General features: G+C 43.2%; 2 protein-coding genes across 4 annotated transcripts; both read right to left on the bottom strand.

Annotated features, from left to right (window-relative positions):
* Nucleotides 1-774: 774 nt before the first annotated feature.
* fkbp1ab (FKBP prolyl isomerase 1Ab) lies at nucleotides 775-7,309 on the bottom strand. The gene is made up of 5 exons (XM_021567074.2): nucleotides 7,153-7,309; nucleotides 6,885-6,932; nucleotides 3,342-3,454; nucleotides 2,301-2,449; nucleotides 775-2,163 (listed from the first exon to the last, which is right to left on the bottom strand). The coding sequence occupies exons 1-4, from the start codon at nucleotides 7,187-7,189 to the stop codon at nucleotides 2,321-2,323; spliced, it is 327 nt and encodes a 108-aa protein (XP_021422749.1). The 5' UTR covers nucleotides 7,190-7,309; the 3' UTR covers nucleotides 775-2,163; nucleotides 2,301-2,320.
* Nucleotides 7,310-7,586: 277 nt separating this feature from the next.
* Nucleotides 7,587-23,966, bottom strand: LOC110492640 (sodium-dependent lysophosphatidylcholine symporter 1). 3 transcript variants are annotated; one of them, XM_021567073.2, is made up of 14 exons: nucleotides 23,418-23,966; nucleotides 23,190-23,309; nucleotides 22,215-22,339; nucleotides 21,833-21,965; nucleotides 18,021-18,099; nucleotides 13,462-13,625; nucleotides 13,017-13,107; nucleotides 12,781-12,902; nucleotides 12,573-12,656; nucleotides 12,377-12,460; nucleotides 12,160-12,272; nucleotides 9,088-9,231; nucleotides 8,606-8,782; nucleotides 7,587-8,171 (listed from the first exon to the last, which is right to left on the bottom strand). In XM_021567073.2, the coding sequence occupies exons 1-14, from the start codon at nucleotides 23,502-23,504 to the stop codon at nucleotides 8,129-8,131; spliced, it is 1,566 nt and encodes a 521-aa protein (XP_021422748.2). In that variant the 5' UTR covers nucleotides 23,505-23,966; the 3' UTR covers nucleotides 7,587-8,128. The 3 variants fall into 3 exon arrangements, with proteins under 3 accessions (XP_021422748.2, XP_036803559.1, XP_036803560.1); XM_036947664.1 differs by lacking the exon at nucleotides 13,462-13,625 and having other exon boundaries at nucleotides 18,021-18,167; XM_036947665.1 differs by lacking the exon at nucleotides 13,462-13,625 and having other exon boundaries at nucleotides 12,573-12,613.
* Between the last annotated feature and the right edge of the window lie 1,688 nt (nucleotides 23,967-25,654).

The following is a 25,654-nucleotide window of genomic DNA, read 5'->3' as shown; positions in this document are numbered from 1 at the left end:
CTTAAAAGGTGCCACTACACCTAGAATGTCTCAGCATGTCTCCCCTATGTTGAAGCTAGGTGAATTGCAACAGCACTAAGTAGGCTGTATTAAAAACACATCTCCCCCTCACCCGCAACATGGCAGAGACACGGGCTTAGCGCCTCGTATCATGTGGATATATATGTATGCAACAAAAAGTTAAACATTCTCCTTCTGCTACCATTTATGTAAGCCGTATAGACATACAGTTTGATTCATACTTTCGATAAGTTCCATTTGAAATGAATGTACAGTACTTCTGGTGTACCAACATTCAAAACACTCGGTGTGATCGAGGCGTGAGCCTTTTAGTTTCGGTTTTGGTTCACCGGTTTCAAACAGTTGTAAAAACAAAAATGTTTTGCTATTGAAAAATACATTTCACAGGGATTTAGATGGTACAAGGATCCCCTACACGAATATTCAGTGCTTGTTTTTGAGCGAACAGTGTATTATTTTAGCAACCACGAAAAGAGCCATTTCCACTAGATAACACAGGCACAAAGTTAATGCAGCTTCGACCGCGGCGGCCGCTCCGGGAGGAGAACGCAACAGGCGAATATCACAGCCAATCACAACACTGGCGGGTAAATAATACTGCGAAACCCTATCATTCTACTATTACTGCAGATATAATATGTACATTTTCTAAAATTACAACGCAACATTTCAACAAAAAAACATTCTTTAATAACCCCAACCTCATTAATGCCAGATATCCCGGTAATTGAAGAAAAAAATGGACTTTCCACAAAGCAGGTAGAGAGCACTTTATTGCAACTGCAAAACATTTATTGGTTGTGCCTGCGTATGTAACTCAGCACACAAATACACAGTACATAGGACTGCATTTGTGCCATGCGCCTAGACAGCTGTAACATCAAGAGCAATGATGGCCAGCATCTGAACATGTTCTCTATGCATTAGATTTAACTCTATTTCAACATACTTTTAAATGTGATACAAAACATGGATGTCTCCGTCACCTGACTACCACAACACAGCATTTTTATTTAGGCAGTGTGGTGTCAGTCTAATGACGCTGACAAAAAAATATTTACCATTCAATTACAGGTAAAAGTAGAAGTCATTCTTAGTTACCAAGTCAAATTGTATTGGTCGCATACACACATTTTAGAAAGATGGCATCTGAAAAATATATAATGTCAAGTTGTGAGACAAAATAAGGTGGGGGGGGGTCACAATTGAATCGATTCCTCAACCCCCTTTTCAAAATCATCACTACTCCAATTAATGTGCGTATACGATATGGTTCCCATCACTGTTAATAACACATGTATGGCTTTCAACAGGGTTAAAGATTTGACTTGGAAAGAAACATAAGCAACAACAACAACAAAAAATATGAAAATGCAAAACGTTGACACCTATAGATCAGGATATCATTATGTAGGACATGCAGAACCAGCTAGTTGGTTGCTCGTATGTCTCGTAATGAGAGACACGCAATATGATACAACAATTCCCTTCTGTACTGGTTTCTCTGTGCAGAATGCTCACTAGCGCCTAATAAAGTTAATCAAAATGAAAGGAAACATCACTATTTAGTCTGGGTAAATAACATATGTTCCTGTTGTATACCATTAAGACATCCCATGACTCAATATTTTAATACACTTATGCCTCTCAACATTACACTAGGCCCTACAACTCTAAAAAAAAAAATCTATTCATATTTGTTCTACTTTCAGCTGGGTGAGGTATGGATGCAAACATGTACTTTTCATATTCTCTTAGTTTTGTTCCTCGGGTAGGCTTCACGTCAAGCACCAGCCCTCTATGTTGCTGATAGGTTCTCTTGAAAAGAGATGAATGTCGCTGCTAATATTTCATTGGTATTTTGCATTACTCATATAACCATGCACAACCAATCATTTCACAAAACAAAGTAAAGCACAATTAAAAAATTAAAGATTTAAAAACATCAAGGTTTGTAAGGTTTTAAGGTTATGGCCCATAGGTTTTTAAAGAAAAACAAAATAACCAAGGCATTGATAACGAAGATTTTGTATATATGGATAAAATAATGACCAAAGTGGTGGAATTATAGACTCAGGTCTCTTATAGAATCAAGTGCAGACTTTCTTAGCCTTTCTACATGTTTCCTAGGTAGAAAGCAGCCTGCAAAGACAGAGGAGGAAGAGGAGAAAGGGATTAGATTGAATCCATAGACTTGTAGATGCATTTGTGCTATTATTTAAACTACGGATAATAACAACAACAAAAAAACACTTAGAAAATCTTCAAAAAGTACTTACAAAAAAAATTAAAAAAAACTTCATTCAAGGCTCAGTAGCTCAACATCAAAGATGAGGGTGGCGTTGGGTGGAATGATCCCCGGGTGGCCCTTTGCTCCGTAGGCAAAGTCAGGCGAGCAGGTCAGCTTGGCTCTCTGACCGACACTCATCTGCAAGGAAGTGAGGGGGACATAGGTCAAGCACAGCCACACTGAGATAAAGCTATAGAGGAACCTACCTCTATGTTTTATTTCAGAAAGAAGCATTTATTTTATGATACTGTTGACAACTTTTTTTTTGTTCAAATTGTGTTCATTTATGCATCACTTTTTGGTTGTACATAAAGCAGCAAATCGACCCCAGACCAGACACTTAGTGTGTGTTTGTGTAATTGGGGGAGCGGTTTTGTCATGCTGTAAGTGTGGAGCCTCTGATGAAAACGTTGAGGGCTCTTGTGGAGAACTGCCATTGGCTGGGAGAATGCCTCGCCAACACAACAAAGACTAATACGGGCACGTCTCTTCACCGCATCTGTCGCCCTTGATAAGAATATTATGTAATCAACCTCCTGGCAAAAGCCCAGCGAACTGCTTTGAAGTACAACACAATGCCTCAGTCTCTCTCTCCTGTTGCACACATTTCCCTTTCAAATCTGCCGCAGCTACACATCACAGAGCTGTACAACAAGCAGACCGGACTGTGTGTACCGCCCTAGTAACAGTGAAGGTTTATGCTAATACTTCAAACCGTCTTCTTTAGCCCTCACAGAGCATGTCATATGTTCAGAGAAATACCATGTATGAAGGTCATTATGTTCCTACTGATAGAGACGGTGGTACCTGGAACAGTTCAATTCATCGAGTAAGAGAAATGTTTTTGCTCTGGGTAATCTTGACCGAGGGCTCATGCACAGCAAAGAAATACACCGATGGGACATTCTGTGCTTTGGCAAAATGGCAACCTCTCCGTTACAAGGACGTGGTAATTTAATTGTAAAACCCTTCTCCTGTACTTCCTAGTAGGGGCAGACAGACAACAGAAATGTCTGCACAGTACACCTACCTGCACGACTCCCTCTTCCCAGCCACGGATCACTTCCTGTTTTCCTATTTTAAACCTGAAGGGCTTGTCCCTGTCACGGGAGGAGTCAAACTTGCGTCCATCCGTCAGAGAGCCTGAGGAGGAGGAAATGAGAGGCAGAGAGGATTTATTTTGACAATCTGTAACAGAGATGGTGGCATGTCTTGTTACGTTTCAACGCAATCATTTCAGAACTGGACTGGGGGTGCAATTCCTGCACTAAAACCCAAACTAACTTGAGTTCCAGCAGGCAGACGAACACTAAAGGTGAAAGACGTACATCCTGTGGCTCTTGTAGGTCTACTTCCATATCTACTGTTATGCAACACAACAAGGGACAAAACCGACAGTTAACGAAGCATTAACAATATATCTTCTGAGCTAGTGTAAAACTATATCCCTGAATGCAAATGAAGGGATTCCACCAATAGCAGAAATAGCCCCTGCAGCTGTCTCTCGGGGTGGGCAGCAAAGTGACAGGAAAATGCCCATAACTGGGCGTCTGCACTCGGCAATCCATCCCGAGGAGGCGTTCATTGTGTACTGTTGTTGTTACCACCAATCAGGCCAGGAGGGGGCTAATCTCTGGTGTGCACTGCTGTGGGGCACATCAGGGGGGCAAGATATAGATAGTAATCCCAGACGTGGCGGGGTTGGGTGGCCAGATTTTTTTTCTTATTTTCTCTCTCTCTGCGTTGGCCAATATAATGATCTATTAGGGATGGAATTTATAATGCAAAAAACTTTTTCAGTTGTAATTTCTTTGACGTCGAACGTTATCGTTGTTGACGGTCTCAAAAATATCCCGTCAGGGAGCAGATTTATGCAAATAGGAGACTGACTTATCATGAGGGCAGTGGAGGAGTGTAATCATTGATGCCAATGGAAACCAGGCTTCCCCCACATATTTGACCAATAAAAAAATAAAAATTGTATAAAATAATTGAATCTTTCATCTCTCTGTGTTTTCATACTTTCCCTTAAAATTGGCAAATGGCTGAATCTCACTGGAGAAATCATCAGAGCGAGGGAAACAGCGCCCCTCTGTCTTAGTATGTGTAGCCCATGTATCTGATGCTGTCTGGACCAAAAGAGTTGTTGCCGCCACAACATTTGATTGATGACTGATGCCAACAAGCATTTCACCTCCGTTAATAAAAAAAAAGCTGAGCTCAACTGTCGGTTGTCCTGGCACATGCAAAATGTCCCCCAAAAAAGGAGGCCAGTTTGGATTTGGCTTTACACCAAATCAAATCGCATCAAAAGCAAAACGTTGTCAGAAAAACTTGTCCGTTCCTGGTCTGCTTGTGTCGTTGTCCTGCAGTAGCTAGCTTGCTAAATCAGCCCTTTCCTAAGTCCTGGATGGAGATTTGGACTCCATGATTATGATGGTGATTCTGATCTAACCATAAATTCATATATTGAGCCAAGGGTCTGAGATGATTGAAATGCAATATGTAGTCTAGTAGTCTCACGTTAACTAGCTAGTTAACTTAGCTGGTTCATTGTTGCCCATGCAAGGAAGTTAGGCTAGCAAGCATTTTAGCTAGGTAGCCTATGACAACAAAAACGAAAAGTGTACTGTATGAGAAAGCCATATAATGTTTTACCAACATGAAAGAGAGGAGAATGACGTTGTCATTCAACTAGTCTACAATTATGGCGAGTCAACTTTTTTTAAACTTGCATGCACACACACACACACACACACACAGAGAGAGAGAGCGAGAGAGAGAGAGAAAGCTGTACCATGGACAGTCACATGATAAATTAGCAACATTGATTGGACTAACTTGTCTTTGGTATCTTTCCGTTTGTTTCCACTGTATTATAGCCTAGTTGATTTGACGACGTTTTAATGTTGAAGTGTAAATGGTGCAGGAATAAGGGAGGCAGTTGCTCCCGGTGTCTTCGTGCTGACTTGCGGTAACTACGTGGATCTAAACCCAGCAGTTGCTCCCGGTGTCTTCGTGCTGACTTGCGGTAACTACGTGGATCTAAACCCAGCAGTTGCTCCCGGTGTCTTCGTGCTGACTTGCGGTAACTACGTGGATCTAAACCCAGCAGTTGCTCCCGGTGTCTTCGTGCTGACTTGCGGTAACTACGTGGATCTAAACCCAGCAGTTGCTCCCGGTGTCTTCGTGCTGACTTGCGGTAACTACGTGGATCTAAACCCAGCAGTTGCTCCCGGTGTCTTCGTGCTGACTTGCGGTAACTACGTGGATCTAAACCCAGCAGTTGCTCCCGGTGTCTTCGTGCTGACTTGCGGTAACTACGTGGATCTAAACCCAGCAGTTGTTTAGTAAACTGTAGAAAACATTCACTTGATGGACCGTGCTGTAGGTCATTTAACTATTTGTTACATGCAATATTTGTTTTTTTGTGGACACCGGACATGTGTTGCTTTCTGGTACTGTGATGAAACAAGTATATGTGTAGTCTAATTTATTCCGCCACTGTGACTGTTGTCTTTATTGTTGTCTCGGCCATATTGCATATCAGAGTGGTGGGCTAACGGGCTATAGAGCAAACAACACAATTATCACAGGTTGTAAATATGGCTTTTTTTTACTGGCTTGGCTTCCCCAGTGATATAACTCAAGCACCAGCTATTGCATGAGGGTACAGTTCACACATGAATAACAGGAAAATATAATTTTCTGGCAGGAAATTAAAAAGTGGAAGAAAAAAAAACTACTGTTGCTATAGCAAACGTAGTAAAACATGTAGAATCTTGCCAGTGATGTAAATATTTTGTGTATGCATGAACCCGAGTATAATGGAAGTTACATGATAATCCAATAAGAGTGTTAGGACTACAATAGCAGCTATCCTACAGCTAGATAGCTGACAATTGAATAGTCTAAATCGTATGAGAACATGGAGAAAATTATAAAATATACCAACCCATGCAACTATTACAATAACACACGAACTCATCAGTAAACAATTACAACGGAGGGGGGGGGGGGGGTCCATAAAAACACATCAGACAGCAATACTCAGTTCTTATCCAACGTCACCAATCCCCTCAACTTCAACAAAGGCAGGGTATCAGACTGGGTTTAAATCCCTCGCTGTCTCGTCTGTCTCGACCTCGGATTGAACCCTGCAGCTGCCGACGTCTGAACCCTCAACACAGACACCTACCTACCTGCATGTTATATTACCCTACTGTAATCACCTACGAAGTGTCCGGTGGCTACATTGTAACAAAGTAGTCTTGACTTCGCACGCGATGTTACAATGTTGCTCAATTTATACAATGTAGTAATAACCGCATTCCAATACGAAGAAGCCACCTGCCTCCCTTGTACAGAAAGACGTAACGCAACACACTGTTGGGTGGCCAGAGCTAAATATGTATTTGCAATTGCATCCAAATGAAATTCCCCTGAATGAAAATATTACTATTGAAACAAAAAAAAATGCACTCAATCGCCAAGGTTGTGGCCTGAGATTTAAGGGAATTTGCATTGGTGCTTGCATTCAGACAGACACTTGAAATGAATCTCCCAAACTCACCAACATAATGCACCACGCACGTCTGTCCTTTTTTAGGGAAGGTCCTTCCTGTGGGAGAAAAAGCCATAGAAAAACAGGATAACTGGCATGAAAAGACGACGAGACGCTAAAACAGGATAACGGGCATGAAAAGACGACGCGACGCTAAAACAGGATAACGGGCATGAGAAGACTAAGAGAAGCTGCCTTTTTTTGTGTGGAAATTAAAATGAATTAACGGAAATCCATCAGAAATCTTGAGCTAAAGATATGCATAAAAATATTTTACCATCGCCCGGGGTTATTGTCTCAATTTCTACTCCCATTTCCTTCGTTAATATCCCTCCACCCTACCAAGAGACTATCTTCCTTCAATCTGCTATTTCAGCGGCTGTTGTCGTCTGTCTCCGTGCGGCGGCGTCTACCACGTGATGGGAATGTAGCGGTTAAACCGGAAAAAAAGTGGGAGTGTTCGTCACATTTTGAGCGCGATATTTTTTATTTTATTCTGTTCATAAATAATAACAATGTAATAACAATGCACGCACCATTAAACGATCCCGGCGGTGATTTTTCTTCTTCTGTTGGATGTTAGATTTACCTTCCCCATTTATTTATTTTTATATATTTGATCTGTAATGAAGCATCAGCATCCCAGACTAGAATTTAGGCCTACTGTATACTAGGTTAAAATACTTCAAATAAAATGTCGATCTTGATCCCTTTGAATATAAGTGGTTTATTACAAAACATATTACTCCGAGGTCCTTGCATCCAGTGAACAGTACTGGACACCAGTGGTTCCCAACCAGAGCTACTAAGACCCCTGGTGGTACCTGCCCTATCCACAGAGGGTCTACCTACAGGGGGTACTTGAGAAGATCCATGAGACCATAGGCTTACTGGTAAAACGCACATGAGGGGGTACGTCAGGGGTACTCTGGGCAGAGAAAAATCAAGTTTGTGGTACATTAACAGAGAAAGGTTGGGAACCACTGTTGTACACAAAAGTGATTACAATGGTTGGATAAGAAAACACACACATGCAAAGATACAATACATAGGCGGAGTCAAGTGTCTGTGTCTCGGCCTGTGACCATGGCAATCGTCTTCCGTGGTATAAACACATGCGAGCTGCTGTGAAATAGGCAGCAGTGTCCTAGCGTGGTGTCAGATGAGGTGTGAACAGTCATGCACCATGTCAGACAAAGACACTGACTGATGGAAGTGTCCAGCTAGACATGCTGGCTGTGTCTGAGCGGAGTCTACAATCCCACTGCCTCCATTTCTTGGTTTCCAACCACTTTCCTGTAAAGAACAAAATGGCTTTGTAAGTGAAACAATGTCATAGAATTATCAGGAAAGCTAACATGTCTTCGTAAAATAATAATAATTATAATAATTAATTATATTTTTTATAAAATAATAATGTAGATTCTATTATGTACATTATTTTCATATTACTATTTGTATAACTTTTTTAATCTACTTTTATTTACTACTTGTTATTTTGGTACTCTTGTATTTGTCATTGCTGAGGATCATTAGCAAGTAAGCAAATCGCTGTACCATGTGCACGTGCCCAATAAACTTTTATTTGATTTGCGAGAAAAACAAAAACTAGACAGCTACAGTGATCTACCACTAGATGTCAGTCTAGCATACAATCAGTTCAACCAATTAATCCAAGTAATGTAGATCCACTGTAGGGTATTGGGACTATCAACAGGATGGAAACTCACTCTGCTTTCTGTAGTTCCTGTTGGATCTGGCCGCGCCGCTCCTCATTGATGGGGTAGAAATAAAACAGCACCAGACCAATGAGGAGGAGGACGACGGGCACAGGGGCGAACAGGACCCGCAACGCTGTGATCACAGCTGGGTTCTGCCTGCAGGCCCCAGGCTTATACCCTGCAAAGCTGAGGGTGGGGAGAGGGGGGTTACACTCGGTAGACAAGCAATTGCAGAAGAGGGGAAACTCTTCTGAAAGTGCCGCCGCACTACAGATAGAATCCAAGCATTGGTACAAATATAGATTGAGTCATGTATGGATTTATTTACATCAACATGACTCTTCGTTGGGTGCTGTTTGGAGACATGACAAAGGTCTAAACAGCACCCAAATGAAGAGTAATGTTGATGTAAAATAAATCCATACATGATTCAAATTATATTTGTACCAATACTTAGATTCTAGTGTCCAATCCCTGCAGGTGGAACTCACTGTAATGCCAGGGTGGAGATGCCCACGGACATCCCCCCTCCAAACTTGTTGAAGAAAACATAGCAGGAGTAAAACATGGGCTCTAGGTCTGTACTGGTGGGATTCTTCACCTTGAAGTCATCAACTACATCCGGCAACATAGACCTGCACACAGACAGGAGGACAAGGTACTGTGTGAGAATACATTGTAGACTATTTCACTAAATAAATAACACATTTATTACTGTCCACTTCTTCCTTCCTTCCTTCCTTCCTTCCTTCCTTCCTTCCTTCCTTCCTTCCTTCCTTCCTTCCTTCCTTTAGTAGATGACTTGTTGTAGTAAAACACAGATGTTTCTCAGCTCAGAGAGCACTGCAGACCATTTCTTAACTTTCCTCATGACTCAAGTCTTTAAGAGTGTGGTTGGTCTCCAATAGCTGTGGAAAAATAAGAATCTCAGAGTGTGTGGGAGGGAAGCGCCCCAGTCCAGAGTGTGTGGGAGGGAAGCGCCCCAGTCCAGAGTGTGTGGGAGGGAAGCGCCCCAGTCCAGAGTGTGTGGGAGGGAGGCGCCCCAGTCCAGAGTGTGTGGGAGGGAAGCGCCCCAGTCCAGAGTGTGTGGGAGGGAAGCGCCCCAGTCCAGAGTGTGTGGGAGGGAAGCGCCCCAGTCCAGAGTGTGTGGGAGGGAAGCGCCCCAGTCCAGAGTGTGTGGGAGGGAAGCGCCCCAGTCCAGAGTGTGTGGGAGGGAAGCGCCCCAGTCCAGAGTGTGTGGGAGGGAAGCGCCCCAGTCCAGAGTGTGTGGCAGGGAAGCGCCCCAGTCCAGAGTGTGTGGGAGGGAAGCGCCCCAGTCCAGAGTGTGTGGGAGGGAAGCGCCCCAGTCCAGAGTGTGTGGGAGGGAAGCGCCCCAGTCCAGAGTGTGTGGGAGGGAAGCCCCAGTCCAGTTACCAGGGAGACAGGGCCATTATGATAGGCTATACTGACCTAACTGTTTATATAGTGGCTTTCAAGATACTCTAGAGCACTGTTTCCTGAACTCAGTCCTCGGGACCCCTAGGGGTGCACGTTTTGGTTTCTGCCCTAGCACTATACCACTGTTTCAAATCAACAAAGGTTAATGATTATTTGAATCAGTTGTCTAGTGCTAGGGCAGGCCTGGGCAGCTCCAGTCCGCGGGGGCCTGATTGGTGTCACAGTTTTGCCCCAGCCCCAAGCTATCACACCTGACTCCAATAATCACCTAATTATGATCTTCAGTTAAAAATACAATTAGTTTTACAACAGCTGTGTTTGCTAGGGATGGGGGTAAAAGTGTGACACCAATCAGGCCCTAGGGATGGGGGTAAAAGTGTGACACCAATCAGGCCCTAGGGATGGGGGTAAAAGTGTGACACCAATCAGGCCCTAGGGATGGGGGTAAAAGTGTGACACCAATCAGGCCCTAGGGATGGGGGTAAAAGTGTGACACCAATCAGGCCCTAGGGATGGGGGTAAAAGTGTGACACCAATCAGGCCCTAGGGATGGGGGTAAAAGTGTGACACAAATCAGGCCCTAGGGATGAGGGTAAAAGTGTGACACCAATCAGGCCCTAGGGATGGGGGTAAAAGTGTGATGCCAAATCAGGTCAAAAACCAAAACGTGAACCCCTTGGAACTGAGTTAGGAGACCCTGCTCTAGAAGTTGCCTATCATTGTGATGAAATCAAGAGGTCAGAACATAGTTCTGAGGACAAATGCAAGTTGTGGCTCCTTAATGAGACAGAGAAAGTCAAAACAGTATCGTGCATATTCCTATAACATGACATTATTATGGGTGAAACCTACTGTTTCAGGTTTTTGACCTGATTTGTCATTACACTTATACCCCCATCCCTAGGGCCTGATTGGTGTCACACTTTTACCCTCATCCCTAGGGCCTGATTTGTGATTTGTGAGGGTGTTTTACTCGTTTCTGGCACCAACATAATGAGGGTGGGGGGTGTGACCGTGTGGTGTGGCTGGAGGCCTGGACTAGTTACAGTATGCTACAACATGTCAGTATGTTTTACCTTTATTTAACTAGGCAAGTTAGTTAAGAACTAGTTATTATTTTTTATAGTATTTTATTTACATTTTCTTTTTACATTTACCCCTTTTTCTTCCCAATTTTGTGGTTACAGTTATGACTCAACGCTGCAACTCCCGTACGGACTCGGGAGAGGCAAAGGTCGAGAGCCATGCGTCCTCCAAAACACGACCCAACCAAGCTTCTTGACACAATGCCCTTTTAACCCGGAAGCCAGCCACACCAATGTGTCCGAGGAAACACCGTGCACCCGGCGACCGGCCCGCTACAGGAGTCGCTAGGGCACGATGAGACAAGGACATCCCTGCCGGCCAAACCCTCCCCTAACCCAGGCGACGCTGGGCCAAATGGGTCTCCCGGTCGCGGCCGGCTGCTACAGAGCCTGGACTGGACTAGTGGCAAAGCTAGCTACTGCGATGCAGTGCCTTAGACCACTGCGCCACTCGGGAGGCACCAACAAATTCTTATTTGCAATGACGGCCTTCCCCGGCCAAACCCTATGGGACTCCCAATCACGGCCGGTTGTGATACAGCCTGGAATCGAACCAGGGTCTGTAGTAACGCCTCTAGCACGGAGATGTAGTGCCTTAGACCGCTGCACCACTCGGGAGCCCTAAGCCATTGAACATGTAATGGTACTGTATCTCTAATGCTTGTTAATACTATAATTTTAGTCATCATATTTATTGTGTTTTGACCTACAGTGCATCTGGAAAGTATTCAGACCCCTTGACAAGGTTCAAGGCTGTAAATTGCTGCCAAAGGTGCTTCAACAAAGTACTGAGTAAAGGGTCTGAATACTTATGTAAATGTGATATTTCAGTTTGACATTTTTCGTAAATTTGCAAACATTTCTAAAAACCTGTTTTTGCTTTGTCATTATGGTGTATTGTGTGTAGACTGATGAGGGAAAGAAGAAAAAAACAATTTAATAAATTTTAGAGTAAGGCTGTAACGCAACAAAATGTAGAAAAAGTCAAGGGGTCTGAATACTGTCAGAATGCATTGTATGTGTACAAACACAAACTCTCACCAGGGCAGCAGGTAGAGTGCCGATAGACTAGACCCAGATATGATGGACATAATGATGAAGACAGGCAGGTTGCTCTGTATGGAGGCAATGATCACAAGGGCTGGTGCATACATCTGAAAAAAGGAGAAACAACAGACAGAGTGATGAAGGAAGTTAAAAAATGTTAAGGATCAGGCGAAACATATACATAACCACGTTCTTGTAAAAGGGAACTTACACAGAGTCCTATGTACAGCGTCGTCTTCTTCCCCAGTCTCAAAAGCAATGTCTGCCACAGAGGGATGGACAATGTGGCAGCTGTCTAGACAAGGACACACACATACCAACAAAAAAAAAACAAAGACACTCTTGTTACCTAAATCAATGCATGAACCTGCTCTGAATGAGTGTCAACCCGTGGTTACTTTACTCACTAGCAGGATAAGGACGAGGTGTTGGAAGTAGGCCCCCAGACCTGCAGCATGGGTACAGAAGAGGGCAAAGTTTCCTTGAGCCATCTGGGTAATGTCGCCGTGACAAGAAAGAAAGAGAATAATTTAAAAGTCATTAACATCTCCATGATCATCATCATCATCATCATACACACAAAACACACAGTCCAGACCCTAGGGCGACCCTCACCTGGAAGGCAAGCGAGGCAAAGAGAAACCCGAATACGAGTTTCACGTAAGGGGTGTGTCCCACCACCATCTTCATACCTGCCAGGTAGGGCATACGGATACGGTCCAGGGTACTGAGAGGAGCTGGGGTGGAAAGTGAAACAAATCATCAATAAATAGCCTGATGTCTCTCGTACCCCAGTCAATTTTTTAAAATGAATCTACATACAACAGAAGCACCTAAGAAACCATGCTCACCCAACTGCTCCTTCACACCCAGGAAGAGCACAACACAACACAGGAAATAGATTCCTCCCAAAACCAAAGCAGCAAGCACGTAAGCTCTCCTCTGAAGCCAAGACAGAAAAATAACCAAATGAATATTAAATCAGCGTATCTGTACTAAGACACACAACAACAAGCTCAGGGGAAAACATCAAAAAAATACTTGTCAGTTCAGACAAGACAAGATTACACTTCCTGTAATGACCACAAACAGGGAAGAACCTATAACTGCAATGCTATTGCTGAATTTCTACAGTACAGGCAAATTCTAGTTGATAAGTTCTCTTTCACACTTTTGACATATTGCAGAGAGGAAGTGATGCAAAGTTGTCTTCTCGGTTACAGAAGAGTGTGATAGTGGTTATTGTAAGAGCGAGAAGAGAAAGACGGTGGGGGTTATGGATATGATGGACCAAACCGTGTTCTGAAGGGTATCAGTGAGGGGTGAGGAGACGTTACGGAGGGAGGCCTCGCTGTAGTTCAGCTGGCTGCAGACTTGTGCACTCTTAGCATGGTACACCCCCACAATCTGACCCTGAATGGTTGCACCCGCCAGTGTTGCAAACACCTCCATCCCCATTCCTGAGGGAAAATAACTATTGAAGAGGATGGAGACATATACAATGAAAACAGTGACATGGAATTAACCAACCAGGAGTACTAGGAACCCTTGAAGTACCTGGCCTATCCACAGGGGGTACTTGAGAAGACTCATGAGACCATAGGTTAACTGGTAAAAGGCACATGAAGGGGGTACTTCAAGGGTACTCTGGGCAGAGCAAAATGTACTTGGTGGTACAGTAACAGAGAAAAGTTTGGGAAACACTGACATGGAGGAAATGGAGAGGAAAAACATTTTACCTCAGGTGTTTTGGGGGTTAAAACCAAAGATGCTCTTTTTAAAAACAATATTACTGTATGAAGCAACTCCACCACTTCTTTACCTACAGCACAATACCAGCGTCAACATCTGTGAAAACGGTCCATTTCTACATTTTGTAGAAGAAAAAGTATATAGTTCTACCTGATAACATCAAAAGTTTAAACGTTTTAAAAACAGTGATTTTCAAACACTATTATCCCTTTCATACTGTAATGAAACAGCAGGGATCAGGTCTCGAACCCTCGACCTTGGAGCCCGAGATCCGGCGCGCTATCGACTGTGCCGCAAAAAGAATCCTCGTGCGGAGGGTCGATTTCCGCTTATAAACCCAGGGTCGTTACAATACTAAGACGTTTTTCCCACCAACTTCACCACACCGTCAACTTTTATCCAGCATCTTTCTTATATCTGAAAGGTATTGCCGGTATCAATGTCAAAACTTTTATTTCTGCATAGCTAATCATTTCGATAAACTTTGGCCTAAGGCTTATCATAACATTTTGCCGCAATGCTGAGGCAGCAATCGTTGTAAAGGTATTCCCTTGTGTGGTCAAGAACATTTCAGCACGGTTTTTATTGATACAGCGCCAGCACGCTGCTTTGAGACAATTCTGTGGGGTCTCATCCTGATAAATAAATCAACATTTTCACTGAATCTCCGTTTGTATATTGGTTAGGCTACAATTAGACTGGGGAAATGTTAACTAAATTGAGATGAGTGCTGCTCATGATCATCTTGTCTAGTTGGCTCATTTATTAGAACATTTTACCAGCATGTTATGTAGTTTAACAAGTGGATTATTTTGCAGTCCCTTAATAGCCTTAGCTTACTCCCGACCAAAAGCCTTCGACTTCACTGACTTGTCACTGACTGATTTTGTTTCACTGAATCTCCGTCTGTATAGAGAGGATTTGGTTAATTGGTTTCTTTCCCCAAAAGCGCACACATCCCTGGGTAGCTCCTCTTTTCAGTTCGCTGCAGCTAGCGACTGGAACGATCAAACTGGACAGTTTTATCTCCATCTCTTCATTCAAAGACTCAATCATGAACACTCTTACTGACAGTTGTGGCTGCTTCGTGTTGTGGCTGCTTCGCGTGATGTATTGTTGTCTCTACCTTCTTGCATTTTGTGCTGTTGTCTGCGCCCCAATAATGTTTATTACATGTTTTGTGCTGCTACCATGTTGTTTTGCTACCATGTTGTGCTGCTGCCATGATGTGTAGCTACCATGCTATGTTGTTGTCTTTAGGTCTCTATGTAGTGTCTCTTGTCGTGATGTGTGTTTTGTCCTATCATTTTAGGAGGAGGAGATGCCTTTTACCTTCTGGTAGGCCTTCATTGTAAATAAGAATTTGTTCTGAACTGACTTGCCTAGTTAAAATAAAGGTTAAATAAATCAAATTAAAGTCGCTCTAGTTTATGTATTTGCTCATCTATCACTAATCAGAAACAATTAGAATGCAAAAACGCCAGTCTAAAATATGCCAGCCTAAAATGTGTAGGCATATTATTTTTGCTCGACTTCGTATAGGCAAAAGCACGTGGTTACTAGTCCCAACGCTCTAACCACTAGGCTACCTGCCGCTCTGCCTCACAAACACACGCGATCGTCCTCCCTCAAGCGTCTTAGACGATCGTGCCACTTCAAAAGCTAGCTAATGAGGTGAAGCAAGCACGAAACTTCAGGCTAAGGAGTTTCACATATCCCTATGTGCTACATCCACCCCTCAAACATACTCAACAGCGACCCCAGCGTTGAGCTGAGCTCAACTGTAGATCCGAGCTCAACTGTAGATCCGGTTCAAGGTACCACTGAGCGCTCCCGAGTGGCGCAGCGGTCTAATGCACTTCATCTCAGTGTCACAACAGTACCTGGTTAAAATCCAGGCTGCATCACATCTGGCTGTGATTAGGAGTCCCATAGGACGACGCACAATCATCCCAGCATCATCTGGGTTTGGCAGGGGTAGACAGTCATTGTAAATAAGAAGTTGTTCTTAACTGACTTGCCTAGTTAAATGAAAGGTTCTACTTAAAATAATAATAATAATAACTAAATAAATTAAAGGATGTCAAGCTGCTTAGAAATAGGGGTGTGCTGAGTACTCAGGCAACAGATGGAGAATTTTCTGAAAACTTATTTTTTATGACAAGTGTTTTGTTTTTTTCAGCTGCCAGCACGCATCTCTGTTTCACTCAAACAGTGTGAAGCTGTGTGCTCTAAACAACTATTGGCTAAATCTTCTGTAAAAGTCAGTATATGGTGTGGCCACCAGCTGCATTAAGTACTACAGTGCATCTCCTCCTCATGGACTGCACCAGATTTGCCAGTTCTTGCTGTGAGATGTTACCCCACTCTTCCACCAAGGCACCTGCAAGTTCCCAGACATTTCAGGGGGGGAAGGGCCCTAGCCCTCACCCTCTGATCCAACAGGTCCCAGACGTGCTCAATGGGATTGAGATCCGGGCTCTTTGCTGGCCATGGCAGAACACTGACATTCCTGTCACGCACAGAATGGGCAGTATGGCTGGTGGAACTGTCATGTCGCAGGGTCATGTCAGGATGAGCCTGCAGGAAGGGTACCACATGAGGGAGGAGGATGTCTTCCCTGTAACGCATAGCGTTGAGATTGCCTGCAATGACAACAAGCTCAGTCCGATGATGCTGTGGCACATTGTCCCAGACCATGACGGACCCTCCACTCCAAATCAATCCCGCTCCAGAGTACAGGCAACGGGGTAATGCTTATTCCTTCGACGATAAACACAAATCCGACCATCACCCCTGGTGAGACAAAACCGCAACTCAGTGAAGAGCACTTTTTGCCAGTCCGGTCTGGTCCAGCGACAGTGGATCCATAGGCGACCTTGTTGTCGGTGATGTAAGGCAGGTCCTCACCAGACAACAGGCCTACAAGCCCTCAGTCCAGCCTCTCTCAGCCTATTGCGGACAGTCTGGGCACTGATGGAGGGATTGTGCGTTCCTGGTGTAACTCGGCAGTTGTTGTTGCCAGCCTGTACCTGTCCCGCAGGTGTAATGTTTGGATGTACCGATCCTGTGCAGGTGTTGTTACACGTGGTCTGCCACTGCGAGGATGATCAGCTGTCCATCCTGTCTCCCTGTCGTGCTGTCTTAGGCGTCTCACAGTGCAGACATGGCAATTTATTGCCCTGGCCACATCTGCAGTCCTCGTGCCTCCTTGCAGCATGCCTAAGGCACGTTCACACAGATGAGCAGGGACCCTGGGCATATTTCTTTTGGTGTTTTTCAGAGTCAGTAGAAAGGCCTCTTTAGTGTCTGAAATTTTCATAACTGTGACCTTAATTGCCGACCGTCTGTAAGCTGTTAGTGGCTTAACGACTATTCCACAGGTGCATGTTCATGAATTGTTTATGGTTCATTGAACAAGCATGAAAAACAGTGTTTAAACCCTTTACAATGAAGACCTGTGAAGTTATCTGGATATGTACGAATTATCGTTGAAAGACAGGGTCCTGAAAAAGGGACGTTTCTTTTTTTGCTGAATTTAGAAACACTGCTGTTTTCAGACACTGGTTTGGTGCTGGAGATAATGAATATGAGGTTGGAAAGTGGCAGAATTGCCATTCAAGGCATACTGTCCATAGACTGAAACCAAGCCAGTATTTATCTCTAATGCACACAACACTTCTTAAATTAGGCGTCTTTTTTTTTTTTTTTTACACTGAAGTTCAGGAAATGTGTCTGTGTCTCTGATCCTTGACCTGTTAACTTTAGCTTGCTTTCAGCCAACACCCCGTCCACAGCAAACAGAGTCAGTCACTGCCAGGAAACCAAACCCTCAACAGTCAGGCATGAAACTGACATCCTGTCTGGCCTGCCTACGTCTCTATACAAATAATAATAATAGTGATAACCACTACATAGGCTACATCACAACAACGGAGAACATTAAGAGTTTCAGTGATGGTTGTACCATCATCATTATCATAACAATGTGTTTACTAATAATTTAATCCGGGAAGTCCTGCTAAAATTAAATGAAATCATATTTTCCAAGGGAAACCTGAAACAATATCTGATGAGCGGTTTAACTCCAGAGGATGCCTTACTGTAGCCGGTGGCAGAGTCTCTGTCCTTCTGGTCACCCCCCAGGAACATGTTGAGTGAAGAGTAGGGGACATGATAGCACTGGAGAGGGAAGAGATGGACTTTAACCACAGGAACATGTTGAGTGAAGAGTAGGGGACATGATAGCACTGGAGAGGGAAGAGATGGACTTTAACCACAGGAACAATGCACAAAGAACAGTAGAGTATTTGGCTGTAACCATAGTTCTGTTAGAAGTTGGGTGCACCTAAACATTATAAGCACCGCTGGCAAAATGGAATAGATTGTGGCACACCTCCATCTACATTGACAGTGCTGTAGTGGAGCAGGGCAAGAGCTTCAAGTTCCTCTGTGTCCACATCACTAAGGAATTATCATGGTCCAAACACACCAACACAGTCGTGAAGAGGGCACGACAACGCCTCTTCCCCCTCAGGAGGCTGAAAAGATTTGTCATGTTTTACAGCTGCACCATTGAGAGAGAGAAGCTTGAATGGCTGCATCGCCGCTTGTTATGGAAACTGCTTGGCACCCGACGCTACAAGCTTGTCACACCTGTATTTGAGAAGTTTCACCCATTCTTCTCTGCAGATCCTCTCAAGCTCAGTCAGGTTGGTTGGGGAGTGTTGCTGCACAGCTATTTTCAGGTCTCTCCAGAGATGTTCTATTGGGCTCAAGTCCGGGCTCTGGATGTGCCACTCAAGGACATTCAGAAAATGAAGCCACTCCTGCGTTGTCTTGGCTGTGTGCTTAGGGTCATTTTCCTGTTGGAAGGTGAACTTTGGCCCCAGTCGGAGGTCCTGAGCAGGTTTTCTTCAAGAATCGCTCTGTACTTTGCTCAGTTCATCTTTGCCTCAATCCTGACTAGTCTCCCAGTCCCTGCAGCTGAAAAACATCCCCAAAGCATGATGCTGCCACCACCTTGCTTCACTGTAGGGATGGTGCCAGGTTTCCACCAGACGTGACACTTGGCATTCAAGCCAAAGAGTTCAATCTTGGTTTCATCATACCAGAGAATCTCGTTTCCCATGGTCTGAGAGTCTTTAGGTGCCTTTTGGCAAACTCCAAGTGGGCTGTCATGTACCTTTCACTGAGGAGTGGCTTCCGTCTGGCCACTCTACCATAAAGTGTGGCTACAGAGATTGTTGTCCTTCTAGAAGGTTCTCCCATCTCCACAGAGGAACTGTAGAGCTCTGTCAGAGGGACCATCGGGTTCTTGGTCACCTCCCTGACCAAGGTCCTTCTCCCCCGACTGCTTATTTAGGCCGGACAGCCAGCTCTAGGAAGAGTTTGTGGTTCCAAACTACTTCCATTTAAGAATAATGGACGCCACCATGTTCTTGGGGCTTTTCAAGGCTGCAGAAATGTTTGGTACCTTTCCCTAGAACTGTGCCTCGACACGATCCTGTCTCAGAGGTCTACGGACAATACCGTCGACCTCATGGCTTGGTTTTTGCTCTGACCTGCACTGTGGGACCTTACAGCGCCTTGCAAAAGTATTCATCCCCCTTGGTGTTGTTCCTATTTTGTTACATTACAATCTGTAATTTAAATTGATTTTTATTTGGATTTCAGGTAATGGACATACACAAAATAGTCCAAATTGGTGAAGTGAAAAAAATAACTTAAATTTAAAAAAAAAAAAAAAAAAAAAAAGTGGTGCGTGCATATGTATCCCCCCCCCCCCCCCCCCCCCCCCCCCCCCCTTTGCTATGAAGCCCCAAAATAAGATCTGGTTACCAATTACCACAGAAGTCACATAATGAATTAAATAAAGTCCACCTGTTTGCAATCTAAGTGTCACATGATCTCAGTGTATATATATATATATATATATATACACTTGTTCTGAAAGGCCCCAGAGTCTGCAACACCACTAAGCAAGCGGTACCATGAAGACCAAGGCTCTCTCCAAACAGGTCAGGGACAAAGTTGTGGAGTAGTACAGATCAGGGTTGGGTTATAAAAAAAAATATCAGAAATTTTGAACATCCCACGGAGCACCATTTAATCGATTATTAAAAAAATAGAAAGAATATGGCACCACAAGAAACCTGCCAAGAGAGGGCCGCCCACCAAAACTCACAGACCAGGCAAGGAGAGCATTAATCAGAGAGGCAACAAAGAGACCAAAGATAACCCTGAAGGAGCTGCAAAGCTCAACAGCGGAGATTGGAGTATCTGTCCATAGGACCACATTAAGCCGTACACTCCACAGAGCTGGGCTTTATGGAAGAGTGGCCAGAAAAAAGCCATTGCTTAAAGAAAAAAATAAGCAAACACGTTTGGTGTTCGCCAAAAGGCATCCGGGAGACTCCCCAAACATATGGAAGAAGGTACTCTGGTCAGAGGAGACTAACATGTAGCTATTTGGCCATCAAGGAAAACACATGTCAGGTGCAAACCAAACACCTCTCATCACCCCAAGAACACCATCTCCACAGTAAAGCATGCTGGTGGCAGCATCATGTTGTGGGAATGTTTTTCCGTCAGCAGGGAAACTGGTCAGAATTGAAGGAATGATGGCTGGAGCTAAATAAAGGGAAATTCTTGAAGGAAACCTGGTTCAGTCTTTCAGAGATTTGAAACTGGGACGGAGGTTCAACTTCCAGCAGGACAATGACCCTACGCATACTGCTAAAGCAACACTTGAGTGGTTTAAGGGGAAACATTTAAATGTCTTTAGAATGGCCTTGTCAAAGCCCAGACCTCAATCCAATTGAAAATATGTGGTATGACTTAAAGATTGCTGTACACCAGTGGAACCCATCCAACTTGAAGGAGCTGGCCCAGTTTTGCCTTGAAGAATGGGCAAAAATCCCAGTGGTTAGATGTGCCAAGCTTATAGAGACATACCCCAAGAGACTTGCAGCTGTAATTGCTGTAAAAGGTGGTTCTACAAAGTATTGACTTTGGTGGGGGTGAATAGTTATGCACGCTCAAGTTCTGTTTTTTTGTCTTACTTCTTTTTTGTTTCAAAATAAAACAAATATTTAGCATCTTCAAAGTGGTAGGCATGTTGTGTAAATTAAATGATACTAACCCCCCCAAAAAATCAATTTTAATTCCAGGTTGTAAGGCAACAAAATAGGAAAAATGCCAAGGGGGTGAATACTTTGCAAGCCACTGTATATAGACAGGTGTGTGCCTTTCCAAATCATGTCCAATCAAATTGAATTTACCACAAGTGGACTCCAAGTGGACTTCTCAAGGATGATCAATGGAAACAGGATGCACCGGAGCTCAATTTCGAGTGTCATTGCAAAGGGTCTGAACACTTATGTAAATAAGGTTTTTCAGTTGTTACATATAACATTTGCAAAAATCTCAAAATCTGTTTTCACTTGGTCATTATGGGGTATTTTGTGTAGATTGTAGAGGATTTTTTAGATTTTATTTAATCCATTTTAGAATAAGGCTGTAACGTAACAAAATGTGGAAAAAGTCCAGGGGTCTAAAAACTTTCCAAATGCACTTTATATGTACATATCTACCTCAATGACCTCATACCCCTGCACATCAACTCAGTACTGGTACCCCTGCACATCAACTGAGTACTGGTACCCCTGCACATCAACTGAGTACTGGTACCCCTGCACATCAACTCAGTACTGGTACCCTGTGTATGTAGCCAAGTTATTGTTTCTCATTGTATTTATTTCTTGTGTTATTATTTTTTTTATTTGTTCTATTTCTCTTTTTTTACTCCTTTGCATCGTTGGGAAGGGCCAATAAGTAAGCATTTCACTGTTAGTCTACACCTGTTGTTTACGAAGCACGTGACAAAATAACATTTCATTTGATTTGAGCTTACAGTCATGAAGGCATCAAAGAGGCAGCTCCAGATGAAGAACCAGAAGAAACTGGAGGAGGGAGACATGGACTCCTGAGGCGTGAACCACATCATGATGTAGGCCAGGACGCCCAGAGGCATGGAGAATACGATCCTGAGGGGGTGGAAGGGAGGGAATATCGCACATTACTTGAATGGTGAAATCATGGGCAGTTTTATCGTGTTTTATCATCAGAATGTATCCTAAATCAGTGATGTGGTGTGCAGAGAAAGAAAGAAAGGATACCTAGTCAACTGAATGCATTCAACTGAAATGTGTCTTCCGCATTTAACACAACCCCTCTGAATAAGAGGTGCGGGGGGCTGCAGATATTATGGGCGTTGCTCTTCTGAAGTCACTAACCAGGGAATGAGTTTGCCGATGCGTGTCCTACCACTCTTGATGACCATATATCCCACCAGAGGGTCAGTGATGGCATCCCATGCCCGGCCAAGGAAGAGGATGAGAGATGCATAGAAGGCCCCCATCTAGAGGTGCAGTATAAAGAATCATTACTGGGTAGTGGTGGAGGTGGTGGGGTTGTTAAGAAATGAGCCTCTGCCTGGTGTTAATAGAACTCACTAACTAAAGTAATGGAGGTGACAGTGTTGTTAAATTACAGAGGGTGGCTGCTCTGTTGCATCATGGAAGGAGGGCTGAGTGCAATACCACACCAATAAATATATATAACGAAAGCAGAATCTAAAATACACACTATGCTATTACCATCATATACGGTGCTGTTTGGTTGGTATAGTCGGCCTAAAGTAGTAGAATCTTACATTGAATTTCTAGGAGGTACTAAAGGTACTAATGAGGGGTTTATAGCCAAGGCTACACATAAAGGGGAAGTTACGAAATAACTTTTGTTAAACAACTCAACAAAGAACATTTGTTGCCAATAACTAAACTTCAGCCATGATGTTCGAGGCAGATGAATTAGTTGATCATTTTCTGCATTATAAAAACAACTTTCTTTGGAGAAGGGATGAGAGTTACAGTAATAATACAAATATTTGAATTCCCACCACACACACACACACACACACACACACACTTGTAAAACTCCACCACACACATGCTACAGGCATTACAAAACATGCTATAAGAATTGAACTGAGGACACTATTCCAGTCAACTTGGAATAGTCTTCAGAAGAAAAAAAAACATCAATATATTACTACCATCCTTATTGATTATACTGACATTATAATCCTCATTATTAATATGGGTGGGCGGGGGAAGTAAATATTTTCTACAAAATTCCATCTCAGATCAATAGTTGAGGTTAAACATCAGTGTCACCCAGGCAGATCTCATCCGACCCCCAGCACTGACCTGTACAACATCCAGCAGGAAAATCTGCAAGAAGAATCCCTTTGCGTTGGCCGTCATCTGATAGGGCATGCCACCAACTGCATAACTTATCTTCCTGGAGAAAGGAATGCCTCTGGTTTTCTGCAATAATATTACATGGTTTATTTAGCCTGCTCAATTCACATTAGTCCGAAGTTCGGTGGATACAAATTGAGAAAGGTTACAAAATAACGGGCAAAATAACATTACCCGTGTTGCGTTTCCATCCTTCGTTGTAGCCAACTCATTTTTGTCCTCATAGAGTGACCCATCACTGATCACCGTGGTATGTGCCATTCTCTCGTTCACAACTTAAAAATAACTATAATTTTACGTGGTATGGTATTATTAGTAAGCGATTTGAACTTCAATAGAGTGAGTGGCGTATGCTCGCATCGGTTTAAAACCGTATCCGCCGGTTCGCATTTTGCGGTGATATTCAACACAGGGTATTGATGCTTTGTCTTTCTGAATATTGTGAAACCACCAGTAACCACTCCTTGTTGAGATGACAACACCACCAGAAGGTTCCGATTACTATGGCTGGAGTACAAAAGTTGCATACAACTAAAATAAAAAATAATAAACGTTTTAATGGGCTTACCCTACAGAAATAGCACTATAATGTACTGATAGACAAACATCATTCCACATTTAAGCAGATTAGTTGACCAACTAGGCTATGGTTCAAACCCGGGTCTCATCTGCGCCACAAGACTGTTAGCCTGCTGAGCTAAAGCCTAGGCCAAGGGTATTCAACTCTTAATAGAAATAGAGCCCCAAAGTTGTGATGTCATAATACCCACAAAACCTAGCAGTCAAAACAGGGAAATGGTACCAATTTGTTTTTTCATCATTTGTTTTTCCCCATAGGGGATTTTAGAAACACTTAAAATAAGGGCTGTGTTTCTTCTAGGTTTACCTTGGTTTTGATAACCGTTTACATCTCTCTAGGATAAGGGGACTTATCAACATATTCTCACCTTGGTTTTGATAACCGTTTAAATCTCTCTAGGATAAGGGGACTTATCAACATATTCGGATCCATTTACTCTCAGATTCTCAGAAAATGCTAATTACCATCAAAGTAGACATCATGCAAAACTGCAAGCTCTTGCATGTCAACTCTAGCTGACAGGTATTGTGTCAATTTAAAACTCGCACAAGACAGTTCACAGAATTGTAAATGTAAAGAAATTCAGCCAACTTGTGAATTACTACATTTAGTTAACATTAGATCTATCCAGAGATTATTACCTTTGCTTCAATTCGGCAGCCTCGTCCAGATCTTCATGGTATTTGTAGTTCTGTATGATAGCCACATTAGCAGCTAATTAGCATGTTGGGGGGGGGGGGTAAATACAGGTGAATATATTGATAAAAGTCACCTTGTCCTAGAGAGATTGACACGGTTATCGAAATGTCACGCCAGGGTAAACTTACACTGAACGCAGCCCTTATTTGACATGTATCCAAAATCCCTTATAGGAAAAATGAATGGTGGAAAAATAATTGGAACCATTTCCCTGTTTGGCCGCTAGGTTTTATGGGTGTTATGACTGTGGTAATCTATAATCAGCTAAGTCATACAGAATGTTCCTTGACTCTTCATAATAGAAAAAAAACAAGACTAGGAATTCTGTATACACCAAACAATAATGCATTGCATTTGTTTTCCAGAGGTGGGCAGATAGCCAAATCCCTGAGCTGATTGGTGAAAAATATGTTGAGCAAGGCACTTAACCCTAATTGCTCTGGATAAGAGCATCTACTAAATAACTCAAATGTAAATGTGCCCAATCATTCCAACTGCTCCGTTCTTCTGTCCAAGACTGCGTAGAGAAAGTCAGTGTGAGACCAACCTGCCACTAAAACCCAGTGTCTTAAGAGTACAAAAGTGAGTTTTTGTTCAATCATTGGTTTGATAGGAAAACAATCTAGCTTTTAAAGGTATACAACTTCTGGATTTTTGGCAATGAATGCCCTGTACCCACTTCACCTGAGACAGATGAACTGGTGCATACAATTGTTGTCTCTCCGTGCAGTATGAAGAAAGTTGGACAAGCGAAGGGTGCATCGGGAAAAAAATACTGAATCTGAAGCATTTTCTACACTTTGCATCCAGTATGAAGGAAGTTCCTTCATAGTGGATGCAAAGTGTAGAAAAAGCCAGATTTTTTTAGATTTAGTATTTTTCCCATGCACCCCTAGTTTGTCCCTTTTGTTAGAATGTCCGACAGCTCATCAGTCAACCACCCCTAACTTTCTATCCAGTCAGAGACATTCTCTTTAGCATACTCGTTGTAAATCCCGCCTCCAACCAGTGAGTTTTGGTGAAGGGAGAGTTGTTTGATATCGTTAACTTGTTTTGCTGTCACAGAAGTGTGGTAAGAGGTTAGTGGGAAATGGTGACGATTAGTGCGGACGAAATTGAGAAAAAGTTTGTG

This window comes from Oncorhynchus mykiss, chromosome 16, assembly GCF_013265735.2.
Source record: "Oncorhynchus mykiss isolate Arlee chromosome 16, USDA_OmykA_1.1, whole genome shotgun sequence".
NCBI classification, from domain to species: Eukaryota; Metazoa; Chordata; class Actinopteri; order Salmoniformes; family Salmonidae; genus Oncorhynchus; species Oncorhynchus mykiss.
The sequence above is the reverse complement of the archived record's forward strand: the minus strand, read 5'-3'. Positions and strand labels throughout refer to the sequence as shown.